The sequence below is a fragment of the Tupaia chinensis genome, unplaced genomic scaffold (assembly GCF_000334495.1).
Source record: "Tupaia chinensis unplaced genomic scaffold, TupChi_1.0 Scaffold000437_1, whole genome shotgun sequence".
Lineage (NCBI taxonomy): Eukaryota > Metazoa > Chordata > Mammalia > Scandentia > Tupaiidae > Tupaia > Tupaia belangeri.
This window is the reverse complement of record NW_006159942.1, coordinates 1,232,935-1,254,568: the sequence shown is the minus strand read 5'-3', so window position 1 is coordinate 1,254,568 and position 21,634 is coordinate 1,232,935. Positions and strand designations below refer to the sequence as shown.

At 45.2% G+C, this 21,634-nt stretch overlaps 1 protein-coding gene across 5 annotated transcripts in view; it reads left to right on the top strand.

The window, feature by feature from the left end:
• The window catches only part of CUNH3orf52 (chromosome unknown C3orf52 homolog), a 43,543-nt gene that overhangs the window by 19,099 nt on the left and 2,810 nt on the right, over positions 1–21,634 (top strand). For all 5 annotated transcript variants that reach the window (XR_001370863.2, XR_001370862.2, XR_001370864.2 and 2 more), the window contains exons 3-4: positions 7,922–8,049; positions 17,536–17,606. Coding sequence is in view for 2 of the 5 variants with exons in the window: in XM_006155139.3 (XP_006155201.1) it covers positions 7,922–8,049; positions 17,536–17,606 (199 nt within the window). In the remaining 3 variants the exon portion in view is untranslated. The remainder of the gene's footprint in view (positions 1–7,921; positions 8,050–17,535; positions 17,607–21,634) is intronic.

Here is a 21,634-nt window from a genome sequence, read left to right as displayed (position 1 = left end):
GAAAAGTTATTAATAAATTATCTCCATCTCCTTAAGGAATTATAAGTTCCCTGGTGTGAAGGCTAATGAGAAAAAATGCTTTTCTCTTTCTTTCAAAGTCATTTTCTTTCTGGGTATCTAGGAGAACCAGTTAAGTATCCTCAGGGGTTTTCCTTTTTTCACTAATTCATCCCAGTTCAAGGAAGGTAGAGACCCTGGGTAACACCTTACTAATGAGACTCTTCTTTGGTTTGGGAAAAATCCTCCAACTGTGACAACTAGGTGGATGCTAGACATGTGACTTTAGGTTCTCACGCTCTGGGCTCCTTCCGTGCTACCCCACAGCGCTACATCATCCAGGGTCCTTCCTTCTCGCTGTGTTGAATAGATCTTCTCTGCTTTTCAGCCAGAAATAAAAGCTACATCTGATGATGTTCCCTGGGTGTGACTCATGGGAAACTCTTAGGCAGACAACACTCAAAAGCTGGAAGCCCCCAAGGTCTTTGGGGTCAGAAACATAGCATGTCCGAGGATCTTGTACCTTGAACTTTCTTTGCATTTTCACCTGTCCATTGTCTTTTCAAATCTCCAGTCGTTGTCCACCTTACCAAGACTGACTTCCTTACCTGTGCCCTCCATAGACTAACTCCAGTTTTTCTGACTCAGAGACCTTTAGATAGCTCCACCTCTCCAATTATCCTCAAGTCGTTCTCAACTCTTCAAACTTGCTAGCTTTGTCTTTTCTTCAAAACCATATTCCATCATGATTTTTGCTACATCATTTAGATTTTTTCGTCTCTCTCTTCTGTCACTGGCAGACTTCTAAGAAGAAAGGTCTACATTTGGATGTTGCCTTCTATTTACTAGTAAGTGTCTTGTATCCAAAGGTGCATGCAAAATTGTTCCAAGGTCACTAGCAACTGCATGGTCATAAAATGCAACCAATCACTTCTCTCCTGTGCGCCTCCTGGCCTTCGGCTCTGTCAGCTGCATTGGACTCTTCTGAGTCTGCGGACCTCTTCAGCTTGAGGTCTGTTTTGCTATTTTTGCCTTTGGCCTCCCCCATGTCAGCATCCGTGAGGCTTGTCTTCAGCTTTTTTATTTTTCACAGTCTTCATTCTTTCTCTTAGAGAGCTCATTCACTTAAAGGTAGCAGCCATAAGAGGTAACCCCTACATCTACCTTTACACAATTCTCTCAGGTTATAGAAGTATCCTTTCCTACAGATCTCTGCGCAGAAACTGCTATCACTGTCTCAGTCGGTACTCCTATGAGACTATTTGTATCCTGTCCGAGTCTGTTCGGGCTCTTGTGACAAAATACCATAATCTGGGGAGCTTGTAAACAACAAGATTTTATTGTTCCTTGTCATGGAGGCTGAGAAGTCCCAGATTAAAGTATCAGCAGACTTGATGTCTAGTGAGGGCCCACTTTTTGGCTGGTAGGGGTTCTTCTAGCTGGGTCTTTACAGGGTGAAAGGGGCAGGGAAGCTCTCTGGGACCTCTTTTATGAAGATATTATTCCCATTCATGAGGGCTCTACCCTCATGTCCTAATCACCTCCCAAAGAGCCCATCTCTTTTCTTATTTTTTTAAAATTTAATTTTATTCTTTGTCATTATTTTATTTCATTTTATTTGAAGTTGACCTGAGAGACAGAGAGAAAGAAGGAAAGTGAGAAAGCAAGCTGCCAGGTTTGGGACTTGAACCATGGTCAGCCATGTGGGAGTCCAGCCACCTTAACCACCATGCCACCTGCCAAAGAGCCCATCTCTTAACACCATCACATTAGTGACTAGGTTTTCAACATTTAAATCCTGGGAGGTAGGGGCACAAACATTCAGATCATAGTATTTCTCTTTCCCCAAGCTGTTCACCTTTTCAAGTTGCAAGGTGAGTCATGAGACCAGGTTGATTTCCACTTTGCTACCATTCATTTGTATAGCTTTAGATAAACTCTTCCGCTCTTTGGCCTATTTTCACATTTGGAAAATTTAAACGATTTCTAAATCCTAGTCTGTAAATGCAACTTGACTGTAATACTTACGAACTCATTGATCTGAACAAGTGATGCATTTTCTCTAAACATCAGCATCTATTTGAAAGAAAACAGGGGTATTTAACTTTTAGGGGTTGAGTCGAAGATTATATGAGGTGGCATCTATAAAATGCATAGCAAATTGCTTGCACATAATGTTTCAAGCAGTATTATGAATCTACTTGTTACCCAGGTTTGATATCTTGAAACTATTTTTGATTTCGTCTTCTCTCTCAGATCTATGTAATGGCCAGATGTTATCAATCATTCCTTGAGAGTGTCTTGATAGCAGCTCTCCCTCTTACAAGAGATCATGCTCTATACTTTATTCATTTTTTTTTTTTAGAGAGAGATTTTTGCTACCAGGCGCATACTCTCACTGGAAGGACAGAGAGACAGAGAGACAGAAAGTGAGAAATTACCCCTCAGGAGGAATGGCCACACTGCAGTCTCTTCTCCTCCAGTTTCCTCTTGGTATTTTGGGCATGCATGTACAAGCGCCCAGTGTGTTTCAAGCTGCCAGATCCAAGACTCAAACTGTAGTCAACTACATGGGAGTCCAGTGACGTAACCATTACTCTATCTGCTGGTCCCCATGCTGTATACTTTACATGTTGGTTCTCATCTTTACCAACACCTACATTGTATTTCTGTTGAGGAAACAGCTTCAAGAAATTTAAGTGATTTTCAGGGTCACATGACTAGGAAGTAGCCAGTAGCCAGATTGAGGTTCAAACTAAGTCTGGGTACCTTTGTAGCTAGCTCTATTTCCACTGACCTGAGTTTCTTCATTCATCCCTTTCTTTCTGTTTTCACTGCTCTCAGTCAAAATCAGTCTTTCTTGGTCTTGTGCTAATGGCCTCCCTGCCTCTGCCATCTCTCTGTTCCATGTTGTCCCATCCCATTCACCAGGTTGACCTCTAACATATGACAGTCTCTACCTCCTTCCTAGGAGACACGTAGCAATCCTCTGTTACCTCCTGAAGGCGTCTGGAATTTAAGGCCTCCCTCTCCAGCTTTATTTTTTATGTTCCAGCCAAAGTGCTGTGTCTTTTGGAGAGATTTTTGCTATAGGGCATGTGCTCTCACCAGAAAGCCAGAGAGAGACAGAAAAGAAAGCAAGCAATCATCCCCTAGGGGGGATAGCCACACCGGTTTCCCCTTCTCCTCCATTCTCCTCTTGGGATTTTGGGCACACACGCACATGCGCCTGGTGTGAGTTTAAGCCACCAGGTTCGGGACTTGAACCGCAGTCAACTACATGGAAGTCCAGTGACATAGCCATTATGCCAACTGCTGGTCCCTGAAGTGCTATTTTTATATTCCTCCAGTGTACCTTGTCTGTTTTTGTTATTTATTAATATATTTATTCACTTGCCAGAGGGTGTGTGGACTCACCAGAGAGACAGAGAAGAAAAGCGAGAAATCACCCTCCATGGGGTATGGTCATGCTGCAGTCCTTTCTCCTCTTTTGCTTTTCTTTTCAGGATTTTGGACCTGCACACATGTGTGCCAGGTATGTGTTTCTAGGCCACCAGGTCTGGGACTCCAACCATATAGTCAGCCATGTGAGTCCAGCTCCCTTAACCTCCAGGCCACGTTGTCCCTGTTATTATCATTATTATTATTTTTTTTAATAATTATTTCATTGAACTTTATTTATTTTATTTATTTATTTTAATTTGACCAGAGAGGGATGGAGAGAAAGGGAAAGTGAGAAAGCAAGCCACCAGGTCTGGACTTGAACTGTGGTCAGCCATGTGGGAGGTCAGCACCCTAAACCACCACACCACACGCCGACCCCTGTTATTATTTTTAACCCAATTTCTCTACATAGAAAGTGCTGTCTAAAGTAAGTCTCAGTAGTGGTATAAAATCTCTCCTGACTGGGTGTCTGACTGGAATCTATGTAATTATTATTGATAAATGCTAAGTGAATGTCATCAGAGCTATGATCAGAGACCTTTTGAACTTGGTGTCTTTTTCAGTGCCCTTGAATGGAGGAGTTATTTGAACCCCATATACTCCAGCCTTTCCTTTTCTTTTTTTGAGGCATTGATACCTACTATGGAAACCTGCATAATGGATGTAGAGCTCAAAGATGCCCATTGCAGCTTTATTTATAAGCAGTATTTATGAATTAGCATAGCAGGGCTGAGATCGCTTGTTTAGAAAGCAACAAATGTCAGATTTAAGAAAATGGTGAGCCTGTTATTAACAGGTTACTTTAACAACACTAGGAAGTTGTTAAAATAGCCTGACCACATGGTTAGTGACCACATGACTGACCACGTGGTTGGTGATCCAGAGCTGGTGGCTTGAAAAACATGCCAAACACATGTACACGTGTGCCCAAAATCCCAAAAGGAGAGAGAAATGGAGAAGGGACTGCAGCATGACCAATTCCTATGGGAGGGAGGTGCTTTCTTGCTTTTCCTTTGTCTCTGGTGAGTACACAGCCCTTTGATAAAATTAGAAACAAAATAATAATCTTTGCAAGGATTTTTAAGCATATAGAGAATGACTTTTGTTATGTTAACAGAAGATTCAAGACAAGTAAACAACAACAGCAACAACAGAAAGCAGGATACTTATGACCCTTATTAGGACAAGTGTATAATATGAAAAATAGAACTTTTGATTAAAGGATTATTCGAGGGACCAGCAGTTGGCATAATGGCTATGTCGCTGGACTCCCATGTAGTTGACTGTGGTTTGAGTCCCGGACCTGGTGGCTTAAACTCACGCTGGGCATGTGTGCATGTGTTCCCAAAATCCTGAAAGGAGAATTGAGGAGAAGGGATTGCTGTGTGGCCATCCCCCCGGGGGTGATATCTCATTTTCTGTCTCTCTGGTGAGTTTATGCACCCTATAGCAAAAACTTCTCCAAAAAAAAAAAAAAGAGATTATTCTTTTTTTTTTTCTTTTGATTTGTTATAATTTCCTATACTTTGCAAGTTTTCTGCTATGAGGGCATAATTTTTATGATCAGGCAAACTAATGTAATAACTTACAACGAGTAAGGATAAAGGGGTAATTTCTGCATCTGGGATCCCCACGATCACTCCTTCATTCAGTTATTTATTAGGAGAACTCGTAGGACCTAGCATAGAATCATACTGATGATTAGTATTTATTGCAGAAAAAGAATACATTACGTAAGAGGATTTATTACAGCAAAACCCAGAAGAAACCAGGTACAAGCTTGTAAGTGCCTTCTCCAAAAGGAGTTGTGCGGGGCTCACTCAATTCCTGCAGGTCGTTAGAGATTCAGGGCCCAGGTGTGTGTGTGTGTGTGTGTGTGTGTTTATTTTTTCCATGAGAGTGAGAAGCAGACAGAGAGCGAGAGAGGCCACCCCAGCAGAGTCATCATGTCACCATCCACCCCTAGCCTCAGCCAGCATCACGGGCTACATGCACAGCACGTACAGGGAGACCTCAGGACGTGAATCTAGGACATTCCCATACGGCTTCAGCATCACGGAGTATTGTGCAACTGCCATGTCACCATGCAGTTTTTAATGGAGGCCTATCATACGGGAGCTTCCACCTAGCATGTACGGAAATTCCAGAGTCCCAGAAAGAAAGATGTTGGCCATATTGTTTGTACAAACAGCAGAGGCATCATAAGCCACTCTCATAAGGAAATGGTGAGAACCCCTCCAAAACCCCAGTTCCCAGACACCAGCCAGGGGCCAACCTTGAACAGGCCTCTCTGAATAAGTGACCTCAGCCCTGCTATGCTGATTCGTTTATGCACATTCCTATCTAATGCCTCACATTTCTGAACCTCTTCAGGGAAATAAATACCAGGATTCTTATTTCTTTTCACCTGGACTTTCGCCACAAGCAGGGAATGTATTCCACTATGTCCTTTAGAAGTAAAAGAGGCCAGTCATGTGTGTTTAAAGCACAGATTCCAAGAGAAAAGTCCATGGCAACGTGAGCAACGGGTTGTTCTCACTCATGCCTTTCTCAGAACCAGAGAGGGGGTCCCTTGTGTGTGAGCAGCTGAGGCTGGCCTGGAGCCAGGGAGCACAATTAGCTCACTAACGTTGGCTTCTGGCTCCTTGCTCCTGACTTCCTGCGGTTTTCCTTTAGCTTCACCTGCTTAAAAAACAATTAGCTAGCAGTCATTAGAACACACACAGCACACAGAACTCATTGTCCTGGGAACTAATTCCTGCACAGCCTGGGCCTCCGAGCAGTTTGGCATCCCTTCTGCAAACAGTGTGTGTCAACATTCCTCTGCTGATGGCCTCACTCCCTTCCCCTGTCTTCCTGGGCAAGCTTCAGTTCTAGGGCTCACACGCTCATTTTCTGGTCCCACGTCTCTTCTCGATGATGTCACCTGCTCATCACGGTCTTCTGTGTTTTGTTTTGTTTTAAGGTTATTTCTCCCATGAGAAAGAGACACACAAGCGTGGGCACCTTCACCTGGGTTCCCACACTGTGATCTACCCCAGCCTCACTGGCTCTGATCACAGGCTTGTGCACACATGCCCAGCTCGCTCAGGGAGGTCCCGGATGCCACGTCAGGCTCTTTCCCACGGGGCTCCACTGCATTGCCACTGCACGACACCCTCTGCACCACCCCAGCCCCTCATCATTGTCTGCAGCAGCATGGACCTGGAAAGTGAGGCAGTAAAGTCGCTTACTCCAGTCTGTCCTACCCCCATCACCCGTGCCTCCTACCATCTCACAGAGCCTGCCCTGACACCCGTGTCCCTAGCTCAGCTGCATGCTCAGTTTAACATGTAATTTCAGGTACTGCTCACTCTCTGCCTCTTGCCCTTCCCTCAGTCTGTGTTCAATAGAATTGGAGGTCCCTTTGGCATAAAATAAGAAAGACTTCTACCCTGATGGAGAAGAGCAGCTTGAGTTCTATTTTGTTTTACCAAGTGGAGAAAGCATTTATTCTTAAATAGTTTGAGGTTTCTTTATCTGAAATGCTTATAATTACAACTGTTACACATTTCAGGTTTCTTTCAGATTTTGGACTATTGCATGTATATAGTGAGATATGCTGGGGAGGTGACCCAATTTTTTTTTTTTTTTTGAGAGATTTTCGCTACAGGGCACATGTGCTTGCCAGACAGACAGAGAGAGACAGAAAGTGAGAAATCCCCTAGGGGGGATGGCCACGCCGTAATCCTTTCTTCTCCATTCTCCTCTCGGGATCTTGGGCACGCATGCACACACACCCAGCATGAGTTTTCAGCCACCAGGGCCGGGACGTGAACCGGTCGACTACATGGGAGTCCAGTGACATAGCCGTTACGCTAACTGCTGGCCAAGGTGACCCAATTTTAAAAGATGAAATTCGTTTTATGTTTTATATATAGCTTATACACATAGCTTGAAAATAATTTCTTTTCTTTTTAGGTTTTGGTCATAGTGTATGTGTGCTCACTGGAGAGAGACACAGAGAGGGAAAGTGTGAAATCAGCCCCTGGGGTGATGGCCACACCACAATCCCTTCTCCATTCTCCTCTCAGGATTTTGGGCATGCATGCACACACTTGGCATGAGTTTCAAGCTGCCAGATCCAAGACTCAAACTGTGGTCAGCCTTAACCACCGTGCCATTTACTGGCTCTGCCTAAAAATAACTTTATACAATATTTCTATATTCCAGCATTCTGACAGTGACCCATCACATTCAGGTAGGAGTGAAATCTCCCGCTTGTGTTATGTTTCGCACTCAAAAAGTTTCAGATTTTGGAACATTTTGGACTTTAGATTTTTGGATTAGGGGTGCTCAACTTTTACTTGCTGACTGTATCCAGCCTGCATTATTGCTCATTGTTATATTTAAGTACAGCAGCCAACAGGACAAATGAGTTGATCATTTTGTGCAGGTGTTCACTTTTATTTCTTATTTCTACCTCCCCCACTCTCTTTAGTAACTTATATTGATGAAGATGAAAATGAAATACTTGAATTATCGTCCAATAAAACATTCTTGGTCATGTTGAAGATTCCAGAGGAGTGTGTTACTGAAGAGGGCTTACTTCATCTGCTCACTAAAAGGGTAATTATGCCTTACGCATTGCTTGTGGAGCTTTCTGTTTTTATAAGACGCAGGGTCTTGCATTGTGGTCCACCTGCCTAAGCCTCCCCACCACGACTGCAGGCGCACAGTTTTTTCCACAGGGTCTTACCATGTTGCCCAGGCCAGCCTCAAGCTTGCTGGGCTAGTGATGTTGAACTTTTCTTTTTTCTTCATGTACCTGTTTTCATAAATCTGTTGGCTATTTGTGTGCCTTCTTTTGGGAAATATCTGTTCTCTAAAGGCCTTTACCCTGGGACCAGCAGATGGTGTAATGGTTTTATTACTGGACTCCCACATAGTTGACCGTGATTTGAGTCCCGGATCCAGCAGCTTGAAACTCACACCAGGCACGTGTGTGCGCATGGCCAAAATCCTGAGAGAAGAATGGAGAAGAAGGGATTGTGGCATGGCCATCTCCTTGGGGGGTGATTTCTTGCTTTCTCTCTGTCTCTGTCTCTCCAGAGAGTACATGCACCCTACAGCAAAAATATCTCTCAAAAAAGCCTTTTCTTCTTCTTTTTTTTTTTTTTAAAGATGTGTTCTGATCCTCCTGCCTCGGTCTCCTCATGTCACTGGGGTTGCAGATATACCTCATCACACTGGCCTTAGGTTGTGCTGGGAACTGAACTCCTGGTTCTGGCCTACAGAACACAGCATCTTAGCAGTATGTGCCACTGACGCTGGGCCTGTTTACTGAGTTCTTTATATTGGAGTATGGGTTCTTCTAGAACAGTTGGCAAAGAACTGCAGTTCAGTAGCTTGGATCTTGAATTCTTTGTCTAATAGAAACTGCTCCCTATGAATGTGTTTTTGCTATTACAGAACCAGAGGGGAAAGCCTGGCCCCCAGCCACATGCAGCTTGACGTAGTCTGTTTTCTCACTCCGGCCTCATGTTTTCCCACATACCTGTTTACAAGTATCTGTTGGCTATTTGTGCGTCTCGTTTTAGGAAATATCTCTGGGTTAGTGATGTTGAACTTTTTTTACACCTTGGCCACTACGTCACCTGCTGGCCCCACTTTGTCCTTAATTTGATTCAGCCTGTAGTATTCATCGACAGTCTGAGGAATACCAGCCAACATACCAAGTGCCAGGACCATGGAAAATGTTTCCTTGATGGGCTTACCGTCCAAGCAAAGCAAGCGGTTACATAGATAGTCATAAACCAGTGCAATACTGAGATATATACGGTTTGCTTTACAACCAAAAGGAGGGACTAGTGCCTTCGTGCGATGAGAGCATGGAGGGCCTCTTGAAGGAGGTGATACTCAAGGTTAGTTTTGAACTATGAGGTAGGAATGTTCTAGATAAAAGAGCATGGGACATTAGGGGATCAGCTATGTAGTGTGCTGTGGCCTTTGCATGCTGTGTGGTGAGGACTTGCAGGTGATGCAGAAGAGGAGGGTGGGGGTCAAGGCACAGGTTTTCCCACTCTTTGGTAAGCCCCCCAATTTTATATACATATATATATACACACATATATATAAATAATTATTTTATTTATTAATGTTGTTACTTTTTAATTTGACCAGAAAGAGAGAGAGAGGGAGAGAGAAGGGGAGTAGGCCACCAGGTCCAGGACTCAATAGGCATGTGTGCTCCAGAGAGAGAGAGATCGAGAGAGAAAGGGTAAAAGCTCGCCTCCACCTCCTGGGCGATGACCGTGCCACAGTCTACTCCCCTTTTGCAATTTTGGGCATACATGACATGCACTCAGCACGTTTCTCAAGCTGCCACCTCTGGGACTTGAACCATGCCATCAGCCATGTAGGATCTAGCCACCTTAACCACCATGCCACCTGTCTGGCCCAGGCACTAAAAGACTTAATCTAGATTGACATGGTTATATTTTCAATTTAGCCTTTCCATGTGATGATAGGAAAAAAACTGGAAGAAAAGATCCATTAGATGGTAGTGGACTAATCCTGGTGAGAAATGATGGGGGCTTGAACTAGGGCAGGGCTGGGGGGTAACATTCGGGTGAGATGTCAGAGGTACTCTCACTCAGCAGGACGTGATGACAGGTTGGAAGGTGGGGGCGGAGAACACGGCTGGGCTCCTGGGTGGGCTCCTGGGTGGGTGGATAGTGGCATGATTCACCGGTGGGAAGTACAGGGAACAAGCCTCTATAATATGGGGTTCCACAGCCAGACCCTGAGAGTTGGCTGGGGCAGTCCTGGTCATCCTGACAAAGACGGGTGGTTGGTGGCCAGACAGAGTTTTAGGTAAGAAAATCCAAGCAAGACCAGCCTGCCATTTGTTAGACTTCTCTGCCACGGACAGACTGGATGGGATACGTCCTCTTTATCTGGCTTTCATTTGATGTCTACTACAGTTCCTGAAAGAAGTAACTTCATCTACGTCATGTCCCAGTCATGATGAACAAGACGTGACTACATTATTTATTTATTTTTTTTTTTCAGGTTTCTATCATAGGGTGTGTGCATTTGCCAGAGAGAGGGAAGAGAAATCTTGCCCCAGGGGGGTGGCCATGCTGCAATCTCTTCTCCTCTATTCTCCTCTCAGAATTTTGGGCCTGGACATGCCTAGTGTGCTGTGCTGGTCTTTTCTCTTCTTTTTTAAAAAACATTTTTAGAATTATTTAACTTTATTTATTAATGTTGTTTTTTAATTTGACCAGAAAGAGAGAGAGAGGAAGAGAGAGGGAAAAGTAAGCCACCAGGTCCATCCAGGACTCACGCTGTGGTTGGCCATGTGGGAGTCCTGTCCAGCACCTCAACCACCACACTGTCTATCAGCCTCAAACTGTGCAGTTGACCACACGGGACCCAGCAGCTTTAATCTCCGTGCCACTTGCTGGCCCAGCCTCTTGGTTGCCCTTTTTGTGAAGTTTTGTATTTGCTGAGTAGAAATGAAATGAGTCAGCATCTACACACATCACCTGTTACAGACCGGGCTTTCTGTGTCAAAGGGGAAATAGGTGTTCGTCTTTCATTTTAGAGTCTTATCTCTTGCACAGAGACAGGCATGAACAATTCTCCAGGTATTTTTAGCTCACCACCGTGCAGTGGCAAAGAAGAAGGAGTGGCAGTGATACCTAGGCAGGTACACAGACCTTTGAGTCAGGTCCTTTTCTGATAAATGGAATGCATATTTCCTGTATGCCTCACAGGTGCAAAGGAGATTACATATAAAGAAGTTCTACCCAGTATAAACATTTTTTGCTTTATTTTTAGAATTTAATTCCTTATTATTATTATTATTTTTTAAGAGAGATTTTTGCTATAGGGCACATGTGCTCACTGGAGAGACAGAGGGAAAGAAAATAAATCATCCCCCAGGGCAGATGGCCATAAAGCAAGAAATCTACACCCCCTTCCCTCCCCAGGTGGAATGGCCACACCGCAATCCCTTCTCCTCTATTCCCCTGTCAGGATTTTAGACATGCACACACATGTACCTGTTGTGAGTTTCAAGCCTCTCCAGGACTTGAACCACGGTTGGCCATGTGGGAGTCCAATGACATAACCAGTACACCATCTGCTGGTCCTCCTAGTTTATTTTTTTAAGAATTATTGTCTTTGATTTTATTCATACCTATTATTTTTTTAATTTGACCAGAGAGAGACAAAGATGGAAAGTGAAAAAGCAAGCTGCTAGGTCCGGGATTCAAACCATGGTTGGTCATGTGGGATTCCAGCACCTTAACTACCCATGCCACTTGCTGGCCCCTAGAATTACCTAACTTAGAGATGATAAAATGAAGGCAGAGTGAGCTGAAAGACTCCCATCCCTCACCCCCACTCCTCACCCAATGCACTCAGGAATAAAGTCTAGAGACTTAAAGATATTACTATAGTATCGGCAGGTCAGCAACTTCCTTTCTTTTGGCATTAAGCTAAGTTTCATAAGTTTCTGACTATGGAAGGTACATGGGAGTAAGCATTTGCATGGAAAAACCTAACTGTTTTTCTCTGTACTCACACTGAGCACAGACACGTCTGTGGCCAAATGTGTGGGTTTTCATTCCCCACAACAATCAGTTCTCCAGCATTAACTGGGTGTCCTACCATTCAGATGTCAGTCACAAGGTCAGGCTGCGACTTGTGCTCCTGACCAGCCAGCTATGAATTAGAGGTTCCCATGCTTGGGTTTGATCATGTGCCAGAATGGATTGTAGAATTCAGGGAAATACTCATCTCTATCAGTTTATTAAAAAGGATATTGCAAAAGATATGGATGGACAGCCAGGGGACGAGGTATACAGGACGAGGTATGTGTGAAGGGGTACAGGGCTTTCATGCCCACTCGGGGTATACTTCCCCAAACATTCATTAACCCAGAATTCTCTGAACTCCATCCTCTAGGGACCTTTGTGTAGGCTTCATGGGTAGACACGATCAATAGCTTCCTCCCCAACTCCCTCCACTCCCAAGAGGATGAGTACTCCAAGCTTCTTACCATGGTTTGGTCGTTTTGGTGACCAGTCCTCACTGTGAAGGCACCAAGAGTCACCTCATTAGAACAAAAGATAGGCCTATGCCCTAGAAAACTCCAAGGGATTCAGGAGCGGCCCTGTGCCAGGAGTTGGAGTCAGAGACCAAATATTGTGATAAAAGATGCACCCGGCCCCACTATCAGTCAGGACATTACAAGGCCTTTAGGCATTCTGTGCCAGGAGTCGAGGGCAGAGACCAAATACGGGTCACAGTTTGGGAGCATTATGCCCTTCACCTTGCTTCTCTAGACACAGTTTTCCCAGCTCCTCTCAGAGCTCACGGCTGGTTTCCTTCGAGACTGGGTCTGTTGCTCTGTTTAAGCCAGTGTGTAAGTTACGTGGTGTACCTGTGCTCAGTTTCTGAGTTAGCAATGACACCTCTGCTAACCTTGGAAGGCATCTTCCTACTCTGGAAGCTGCTTTCTACTCAGTCACTGTGTCAGAGTCCCCTCATCAGCTCTCTGGGCTCCCAGCTCAGTTGTAGCAAGTCTCATAGGCACAGCATGGGAGCCGCCAGGGCAAGTGGAAAAGTGGCCTTGTTTCACCCCTCAGGACCCAAAGTGGACAGTGTAGCTATTTGGATAACTCCCCCAATGTGAATTTGTCCTAAATAGAGCAGGGGACCATGCTAGCAGAAAGAATCTTAGAGTGCTCACTAAAAGCGACCTGGTCTACTATTCCGTATTCTTTTTCTTGACTCATGACTGAGTGCATACATGACACGTGAGGGTGAGAGAGAGGAGCATTCCCCACGTCCTGCCACACTGCAGCCCCCTCCTGCAGTCCTCCAGCTGTGGGATCTTGGGCACTCACACGGGTGCCCAGTGTGTTTCAGGATGATCAGCCTGGGGATTAGAACCGTAGTCACTGTGTGGGATCTGGCCGCTCTCAAGCAACACATTACTTACTTCTGCAGCACAAAGTTGGACTCTATTCCATCTTCTAACTTAAAATTTTAACTTGAGGGGCTGGCAGGTGGTGTGGTGGTTGGGGCACTAGACTCTCATATGGCCAACTGTGGTTTGGGTCCTGGATCTGGCAGCTTGCTTTCTCTCTCTTCCTCTCTGTCTCTGGTCAAATTAGAGAACATCAATAATAATAAATAAAATAAGTAAATAATTCTTTAAATTATTATTTTTTTAAATTTTGCAGAGAGCCAAAACATAGTGCTAGACTTTAAGGATTAATACAGTGAGGGAGGAGAGGAGGAAACAGAGAAAGCTGGAAGAAAGACAGACATACTCCCTGCCCCGGGAAACTCAATTAAAAAGGAGAGATGTTATTATTTATTGAAAAGAACTCTCCTTCACAGTATCTTCCTGCTCCTCCCTATCAGTCTGAATATCCCTATGAAAAATAATTATTTGTTGATGATAACACGTATGTTGATGTGCCTGATTGAGCCAATATACAGTGTATTCTGGATGGAACCTCTCATTTTGTATGCTGTAATGATGTACAGTGAAGGAATGTAAATAAACAAATTTAAATTAAAATATAAAAGTTAAATAAAAAAAAAAGAAAACTGCATTCATGGTCCCTGGGTTTTCCATCAGTCTATTAGCAATATTATTTTACACTGGAACTCAAGATGACCTAGTCACTTTTCTTTTAATGAATGTTTTTTTTTTTAATCACTTTTTCTTTCCTTCTGGACATTCAGAAGGAGACAGTTGCCTTAATTGTTTCATCTTCATAGAGTAGTGTGGTAAAATGGGAACAGACTGGGTTTTAGTGTCGCTGACACCTAAGGTTGAATTCTGGCTTCCCTGTGTACTAGCAGAGTGATCTTGGGATGATTTTTTAACCTCTTGGGTTCTTTCTCATTTCTTTCCTTCCTTTTTTTTTTTTTTTAACTTTACATATTTGGCCTAGCCTTTGTGGCACAGCTGATTGTGTATTGAACTGTGGACCTGGAAGCCACATGCAGACCACAGCTTGAGTCCCTGTCCTGGTTGGCCTGAAAAGCATGCTGGGTGCATTGGCACATACCCAGGATCCTAGCCAGTTGGAAGACTGGAGAAAGGAGACTGTAGCACAGCCAAGCCCTGTGTGTGTGGGGGTGCTTTTCTCTCTCTCATGCTTAATACTCAAGCTCTATTATGCAGAGAAAGAGGGAAAGACAGAGAGCTGAGAATGGTGGTGCATATCTATAGCCCCATTTGGGAGCCTCACAATAGTGAAACTCTGTCTATAAAAGAAAGTTTATTTATGTTTGCCAAGAGAGAGAGAGAGAGAGAGGGAGAGGGAGAGGCAGTCCCTCTCAACGGAGATTTCATACCCTGACCTACTCCTAGCCTCAGCCAGCCCAGATCACAGGCACATGTGCACATGCCTGGCACATACAGGGTGACCTTGGAATGAGAACCCATGACCTTCTCATGTGGGCCCCGCATCACAGAGATTGTGTCACTGCTGCATCATCATCTGGCCTGGAATGCTGGCTTCTTTATCAGTACAAAGGGGAAAGGTCAATGCCCGTCTTGTTAGGTTCTTGTAAAGATCATAACAATAATGACGAGATACGAGGAGTGCAAGTAGTAGGTGTTCCCGTCTTCTCTGCGCTGTCTTTGAGAGGTTGGCTGTCACCTGGGGACTTAAGTGGGAGTGTGTTGTGGAAGCCCAACCTCCTCAAGAGTCCATGTAGAATCCAGTGGGAGACAGGTGTGCTCTCTTTAGGGGACTGCTGTTTTTTGAATGTGGTGGCACTTGCAACTGCAGCTGGGATGCCGAGCTCTGCACGGTATTCTTAAATGCTGGAGAGATTTTTCAGAACAGTGTCGGGGCTGAGGATTCTGGCTGGGCAGCAGTGGGCCTGGCATTGCTCTCCGAAGCCTGGGTGTCGTCTCAGTCCAACCCCCAGCCAGGTCTGTGCTGAGGAGTGTCACAGATCCCAGCACAGTCTTCGTGATTTATGCTACAGAGCAAGGCATTTAACGTTCAAATGTAAGTTTAGAAGACATGCAATGCAGACGTGTTCAGACACATGTTCTTGAATACTACTAAGTTAAGGTTTATGTTTCTGAAACATGATAAGAAGACTAATCAGGGACCAGCAGATGGCATAATGGTTATGTGGCTGGATTCCCACATAGTCGACCATGGTTCGAATCCTGGACCTGGCAACTCAAAACTCATGATGAACACATGTGCATACATGCCTAAGATCCCGGGAGGAGAATGGAGGAGAAGGTCTTGCAGTGTAGCCATCCCCCCTGGGGGGTGATTTCTTGCTTTCTGTCTCTCTGTCTCTCTCTAGCTCTCTGGCAAACACACATGCCCTATAGCAAAAACCTCTCTTAAAAAAGAAATAAAAGACTAAGTAAACTCTGGGGAAAGATGTTGCAACGTAATATCAATAGCTCAGGTGGCTAAAAAGATTGACAACTCAAGAGAAAGGACATTAGTAGGCAATTCAGACGGGAGATGTCCCAAAGAGTTAAAGAAGGCAAAATAAATTAGAACAGTGAAACACGACTTTGTATACCTCAAATTGGCCAAATTTTAAGTCTGGTAACACTAAATGCTAGCAAGAATATGGAGAGTGAGGCACGTGTACACTGCAGGGGGCAGAGCAAAATGGAGAGCGGTTTAGCAAGACTCAGTTCAGCTGGAGAGGAGCCCACCCTCGGACCCAGCAATGTCCAAGGGAAACTCATGTACAACGAGAGATGTACAGAGACATTTAGTTCATAATAGGGGGAAACTGGAAATAATATACATGAGCATCAGCGGGGAATGGAGAAGCCAGTATACTCATAGTGGAATCCACGCAGGAGTCACATTAAATAACCTTCACCAAGATACACCTTGTATGGAAATCTCAAATGTAATTTGGGTGAAAAAGAAATCAAATCTTAGAAGATTATAAAGAATATGGTACCTTTCACTTGAATAAAAATACAGATTAAATGATATATTGTTGGGGCCAGCAGGTGCCATAGTGTTAAGGTACTAGACTCCCATGCAGTCAACTGTGGTTCGAGTCCCAGACCTGGCATCTTGAAACTCACACCAGGCATATGTGCATGTGTGCAGAATTCTGAGAGGAGAATGAAAGAGAAGGGGCTGTGGTGTGGTCATCCCCTCTGGGGGGTGACTTCTTGCTTTCTGTCTCTCTGTTTCTGTCCTCTGGCAAATGCATTCACCCTGTAGTAAAAATCTCTCTCTCTCTCAAAAAAAAGAGATATATAGTTATGATTACATAGGAGGTAGTAACTGACAGAAAATAGGCAGGGAAAGGACTCATGTCAGATTCAGGATGGCGGTTAGTAGCAGGGGAAGAGGGGAGGGAATATCTAATAGTATGTAAGCGCTGCTTTAAGCATTATTTCACTGTTTTGAAATAAAGGGCTGAATCCAATATAGCAAACCATGAAGACATGAAACCTAGCTGTTGGGAACACAGAATCACTCATTTTTTGATGTCTACAGTATTTCACGCATGGCTTTGTGAGTCTCCACTTTGTCCCTTGGTCCAGGGGAATTGCTATTCCTGTAGCTGAGCATAGCTGTCTGTCCTTACAAAGAGGCTCTGGAGAAAGGAGAAAGAAGCCCTTGGCCAGTGATGTCCCGGGTGCTGAGTGGCCTGTGCTGCTGTCCTCCCACAGCCACTCTGGAATCATCCCTCTGTCTCATGGCCCTTGGGTCTAATCACTGTCACCACAAAGACCATAGGTGTCCGTGCAGCTTGTGAGAGAACCTGGGAATGCCCTGCCTCACTTGGTCCTTGTAAATGAGGTTCATTTAAGTGAGTGTTGAGTTTTGGCTTACAGGAGGCTCAGACCTTCTATTTCTTGGTCCAGAGTGCTAGGTGAGTTCGTTCCTAGCTAGAGGGGAATCTCCTTTACCTAGCAGCTCCACTTGGTCCTATGATAAGCAACGCGGTCCATCAGTAATGCGTGTCCCGTGATAAGCAATGCAGTCCACCAGTAATGCGTGTCCGGGGATAAGCAACGCAGTCCACCAGTAACGCGTGTGGTGGTTTTGTTTCTGTCCACCACAGCTCACGGATGTGTACAGTGCCTCGCCGTCTCTGAGTCGCTATTTTACTGCTGTGGAAGTAGTGGACTTCAGGTAAGAGTATATATTTTGGTCTTTTTCTGTGGCACTTCCTCCACCCACCTGCTGAGTCACCCATTTCCTAGGGGAACTCCCCCAGGCCTCAGAGCAGGAAGGGAACCAACACTGGCTAGAACTCACAGGGTCAGTGCTGGGAGTACTTTAGAGTCCAAGTAGCTCAACTCTGTTATTTTTCAAATGAGAAAAAGGAAGCGCAGATCAATTCTGTGATTCAGGTAGGGTCACATCAAAGAGAGGAACAGCCGTCCCAAGTCTTGCCCTGCAGCGAGTGCTCAAATAGCTCAGAGCAGAAAGAGACCTCAGAGGATGGCGTGATGTAACCTATGTAGGAAGTAACCTACGTACTGGCTTTTGCTTTGGAGGAGCACAATACAGGAATACATCCTCCTAGCATTAAGTTAAAAATGCTAAGATTTGCACTCCGGAAAGACTATCTCCTGCCTCCTCTTCTCCACTTCTACCACCAATAATTGATTCCATGCCCTTCCACAAAAATGAACAGCAATCAAGTTTGGCGTGATTTCTTTACATGTATTGGGTCATGGGGAAAGTCATGATGCATTTTTGCATAGAAAAACACGTCAGGACTTTCACGACGAGCTAATATCTACTCTGTATGCCATACATGTATGTACATACAGCGTGTGTGTGTGTAGGCATCCTTTTATGATCTTTTTAAATGATTAGGACTACAGAGGTGATTTAAATAAGATTTGCATCAAAGCTTTATTATATACTATTCCCAAGGTGTCTCTGGAATGTGACCACACAAGCTCTATTGTATTTATTTATTTATCTTTTTAAGAAGTTTTTGCTATAGGGCTCGTGTGCTCGCCAGTCAGACAGAGAGAGACAAAGAGACAGAAAGTGAGAAATCACCCCCCAGGGGGGAGGGCCACGCTGCAATCCCTTCTCCTCCATTCTCCTCTCAGGATCTTGGGCATGCACGCACACATGCCCAGCGTGAGTTTTAAGCCACCCGGTCCGGGAAGCGAACCGTGGTCAACTATGTGGGAGTCCAGCGACATAACCATTAATTACGCTAACTACTGGTCCCAAGCTCTATTATATTGAGATTTCCTCCTCAAACCATAAATCGTACAAACCATAATATTAGCAGGTCTGGGAGAGGAAGTGCGTCAAGCTGGTGGTAGCACCACGGGGCAGGGCCAAATGCACCTGCACGTCTGCAAAGACACACAGTGGCAGGCTGCTCTTTTCCTTTCTTTAGAGGCCCCCAATGTGCTTCTTACTCTATGGTAATATCTTTGACAGTGCTCATTTTTCAAAAACGATGTTTTACAATCGATGATAGAGTACATACAGATGCACAAGAGAGAGAAAGAGAGACGCGCCCTCCACAGGGCTCCGTCACACCGCGATTCCCTTCCCTCAGCCCTCCCAGCCTGGCAGGGGCTTAGACATGCGCATGCCCCTGCCCTGTCTTCCAGGCCACCTGGGCCAGGGATTTGAACTGCAGTCAGCATGTGACTTCCAGCTTCACAGTCTGGTACTCTACGGCTGCACCACAGAGGCTGGGCAGACCTTGCTTGTCTTTGTCATAAACTGGTACTGAAACGGCAGTAAAAAGGGAAAAGCATAGCCAGACCCAAAATGTTTCCTCCATGCTCTCATCTCAACATGTAACTCAAAGATTGAAGCAGCGTTGAGAAAAGAAAGACCCTCAGAGCTTCTTGGTTCTTTCTAAGAGTCCCCCTCTATCATGTGTCAGGAGCAGCTGGAGTACTATGACAGGGTCAGGGCCAATCCTGGGAAAACCCCATTAGAAAGCTGAGTACAGTAAGGCTAAAGATTTGACCAGCCTTAAGCCTTAATGGTAGAGAATCGGTTCTGAAAAGCTATTTGAAAGAAAAGTCTGGAGATTTTAATATTTTGGACCGAGAAATTCTCTCTGGAAAATATATATATTTTTTCTATTTTTAAAAGTCTAGGAACCAGCAGACGGCATAATGGGCTACATTGCTGGACTCCCATGTAGTCGACCGCAGGGCAGGTCCCAGAGCCGGTGGCTTAAACACACGCCGGGTGCGTGTGCGTGTGTGCCCAAGATCCTGAGAGGAGAATGGAGGAGAAGGGATTGCGGCGTGGCCATCCCCCCTGGGGGGTGGGGTGATTTCTCGCTTTCTGTCTCTCTGTCTTTCTGGCGAGTGCACGTGCCCTATAGCAAAAACCTCCCAATAAATAAATAAATAAATAAATAAAAGTCTAGGCAGAGGGGACCAGCAGATGGAGTGGGGGTTAAGGTACTGGACTTCCACGTGGCCAGTTGTAGTTTAAGTCTCAGACCTAGCAGGTTGAAAAATCACACTAGACACATGTGCATGCGTGCCCAAAATCCCAAGAGAAGAATGGAGGAGCAGGGATTGTGGTGTGGCCATCCTCCCCGGGGTGGGGGGTGATTTCTCTCTCTCCCTTTCTCTCTCGATCTTGGGTAAGCCCAGAACCCTGGTACACACATCTGTGTTCGGGACTTCCTGACCTCAGTCCCGGGCTGGTCCCAACAGGAACCTGAACAAATGCCTCTCTGTGTAGCGGCTGTTAGAGTCAGTAGTGGGCAGCTAGGGAAAAGCCACTGCACTAATTGTGCTCCTGAATATTCCTCTTCTCTTCTCAAAATTCAGCCTTACATAAATTCACCCAGTGACCCGATGTGGTGAACCGGTCTGGGCTGGCCAGGCCAGGATAGGCAGCCTGGTCCTCTCCTTTAGCTTCTGACCTGGCCTCCTGAAAGCCAGGCTCCGCCTTTTCTATTAGCCAGTGAGCTTTTGCCCATGGGATTGCGGGTGGCTGCCAGGCTAGGTGTTGACCTTCATTAGGGATAATTAAAGGGCAGAGTTTGGAGCAAGTAGACACCTGCATCCTGGGGGAGCTGGATTGGAGTTTGAAAGTTGTCAGTTGCATTTTTCAACCATCCTGCAGTGACACCCTTGAAACTGTGAGTTTCCTCAGCATCTCGGCTCTTTATTGTTCTTTTGATCCCCTGGGCTTGTTAAACCCCTTGGCCATTACAGTTTATAAATTGAATGATCAGCCACATCCATGTCAGAGTACTGCCAGTGTAACGTCTGGCCACAAGAGGGAGCGCTTTGCCTATCCTTAGCAGAGTCAGGGACCTTGATTTTTACTAGAGCATCTGTAGAGCTTGCCTTTGATAGTCGTAGATGTTACCTTCTGCTAATGCTTTTATGGCTGGTTCTTCATCTGGGCCACCTCGACCTAAGTAATAGAATAACCGACAGGCTTAAGTGTGAGGTAGCATTTAGAGAGCAGCATAAGCTACTAATTAACTGAGGATAGCCCTATGATTATGTTTATTTGGGAAATGGGAAAAATATATTCTAGGAAGATAAAACTCCCTTTCTTTGGATCCCATTATCGAGAGGAGCTTGCTCTTTGTTTTGTAGGGGCCTCTGGAACTGGAATTGGGACAGAGAACTTTCTCACTCAGGGACAGATCCAGGAAGTATGATTTGCTGCTGGGGCACAGGGCAGTCTCTATGGTTCAGTCTGGGACCCAGTCAGGGGTAGGGAACTTTGGGCCCGACCTTAAATACTTGTATAAGTTAGGTAAAAACTCATTAAACTTACACTTCTGACATGCCCTGTTGCAGGGGAAGGAGGGACGCAGTGTTGAGAACATGTAGAAGTTAAGAGAAAAGGTCAGGTTTCCCTGACTTGCTTTAGGGATTAAAACCTGGTATTGGGACTGATGACAAGTCACTCCTGCCTGGGATCTTCCTGGAAAATAGCTGGGCTTGGGACCAGCAGTGAGTGTAATGGCTACGTTGCTGGACTCCCATGTAGTCGACCGCGGTTCGAGTCCCAGACCCAGTGGCTTAAACTCACGCCAGGCGTGTGTGCGTGCGTGCCCAAGATCCTGAGAGGAGAATGGAGGAGAAGGGATTGCGGCGTGACCGTACCCCGCTGGGGTGATTTCTTGCTTTCTGTCTCTCTGTCTCTCTCTGTCTGTCTGGCGAGCGCACGCGCCCTATAGCAAAAAA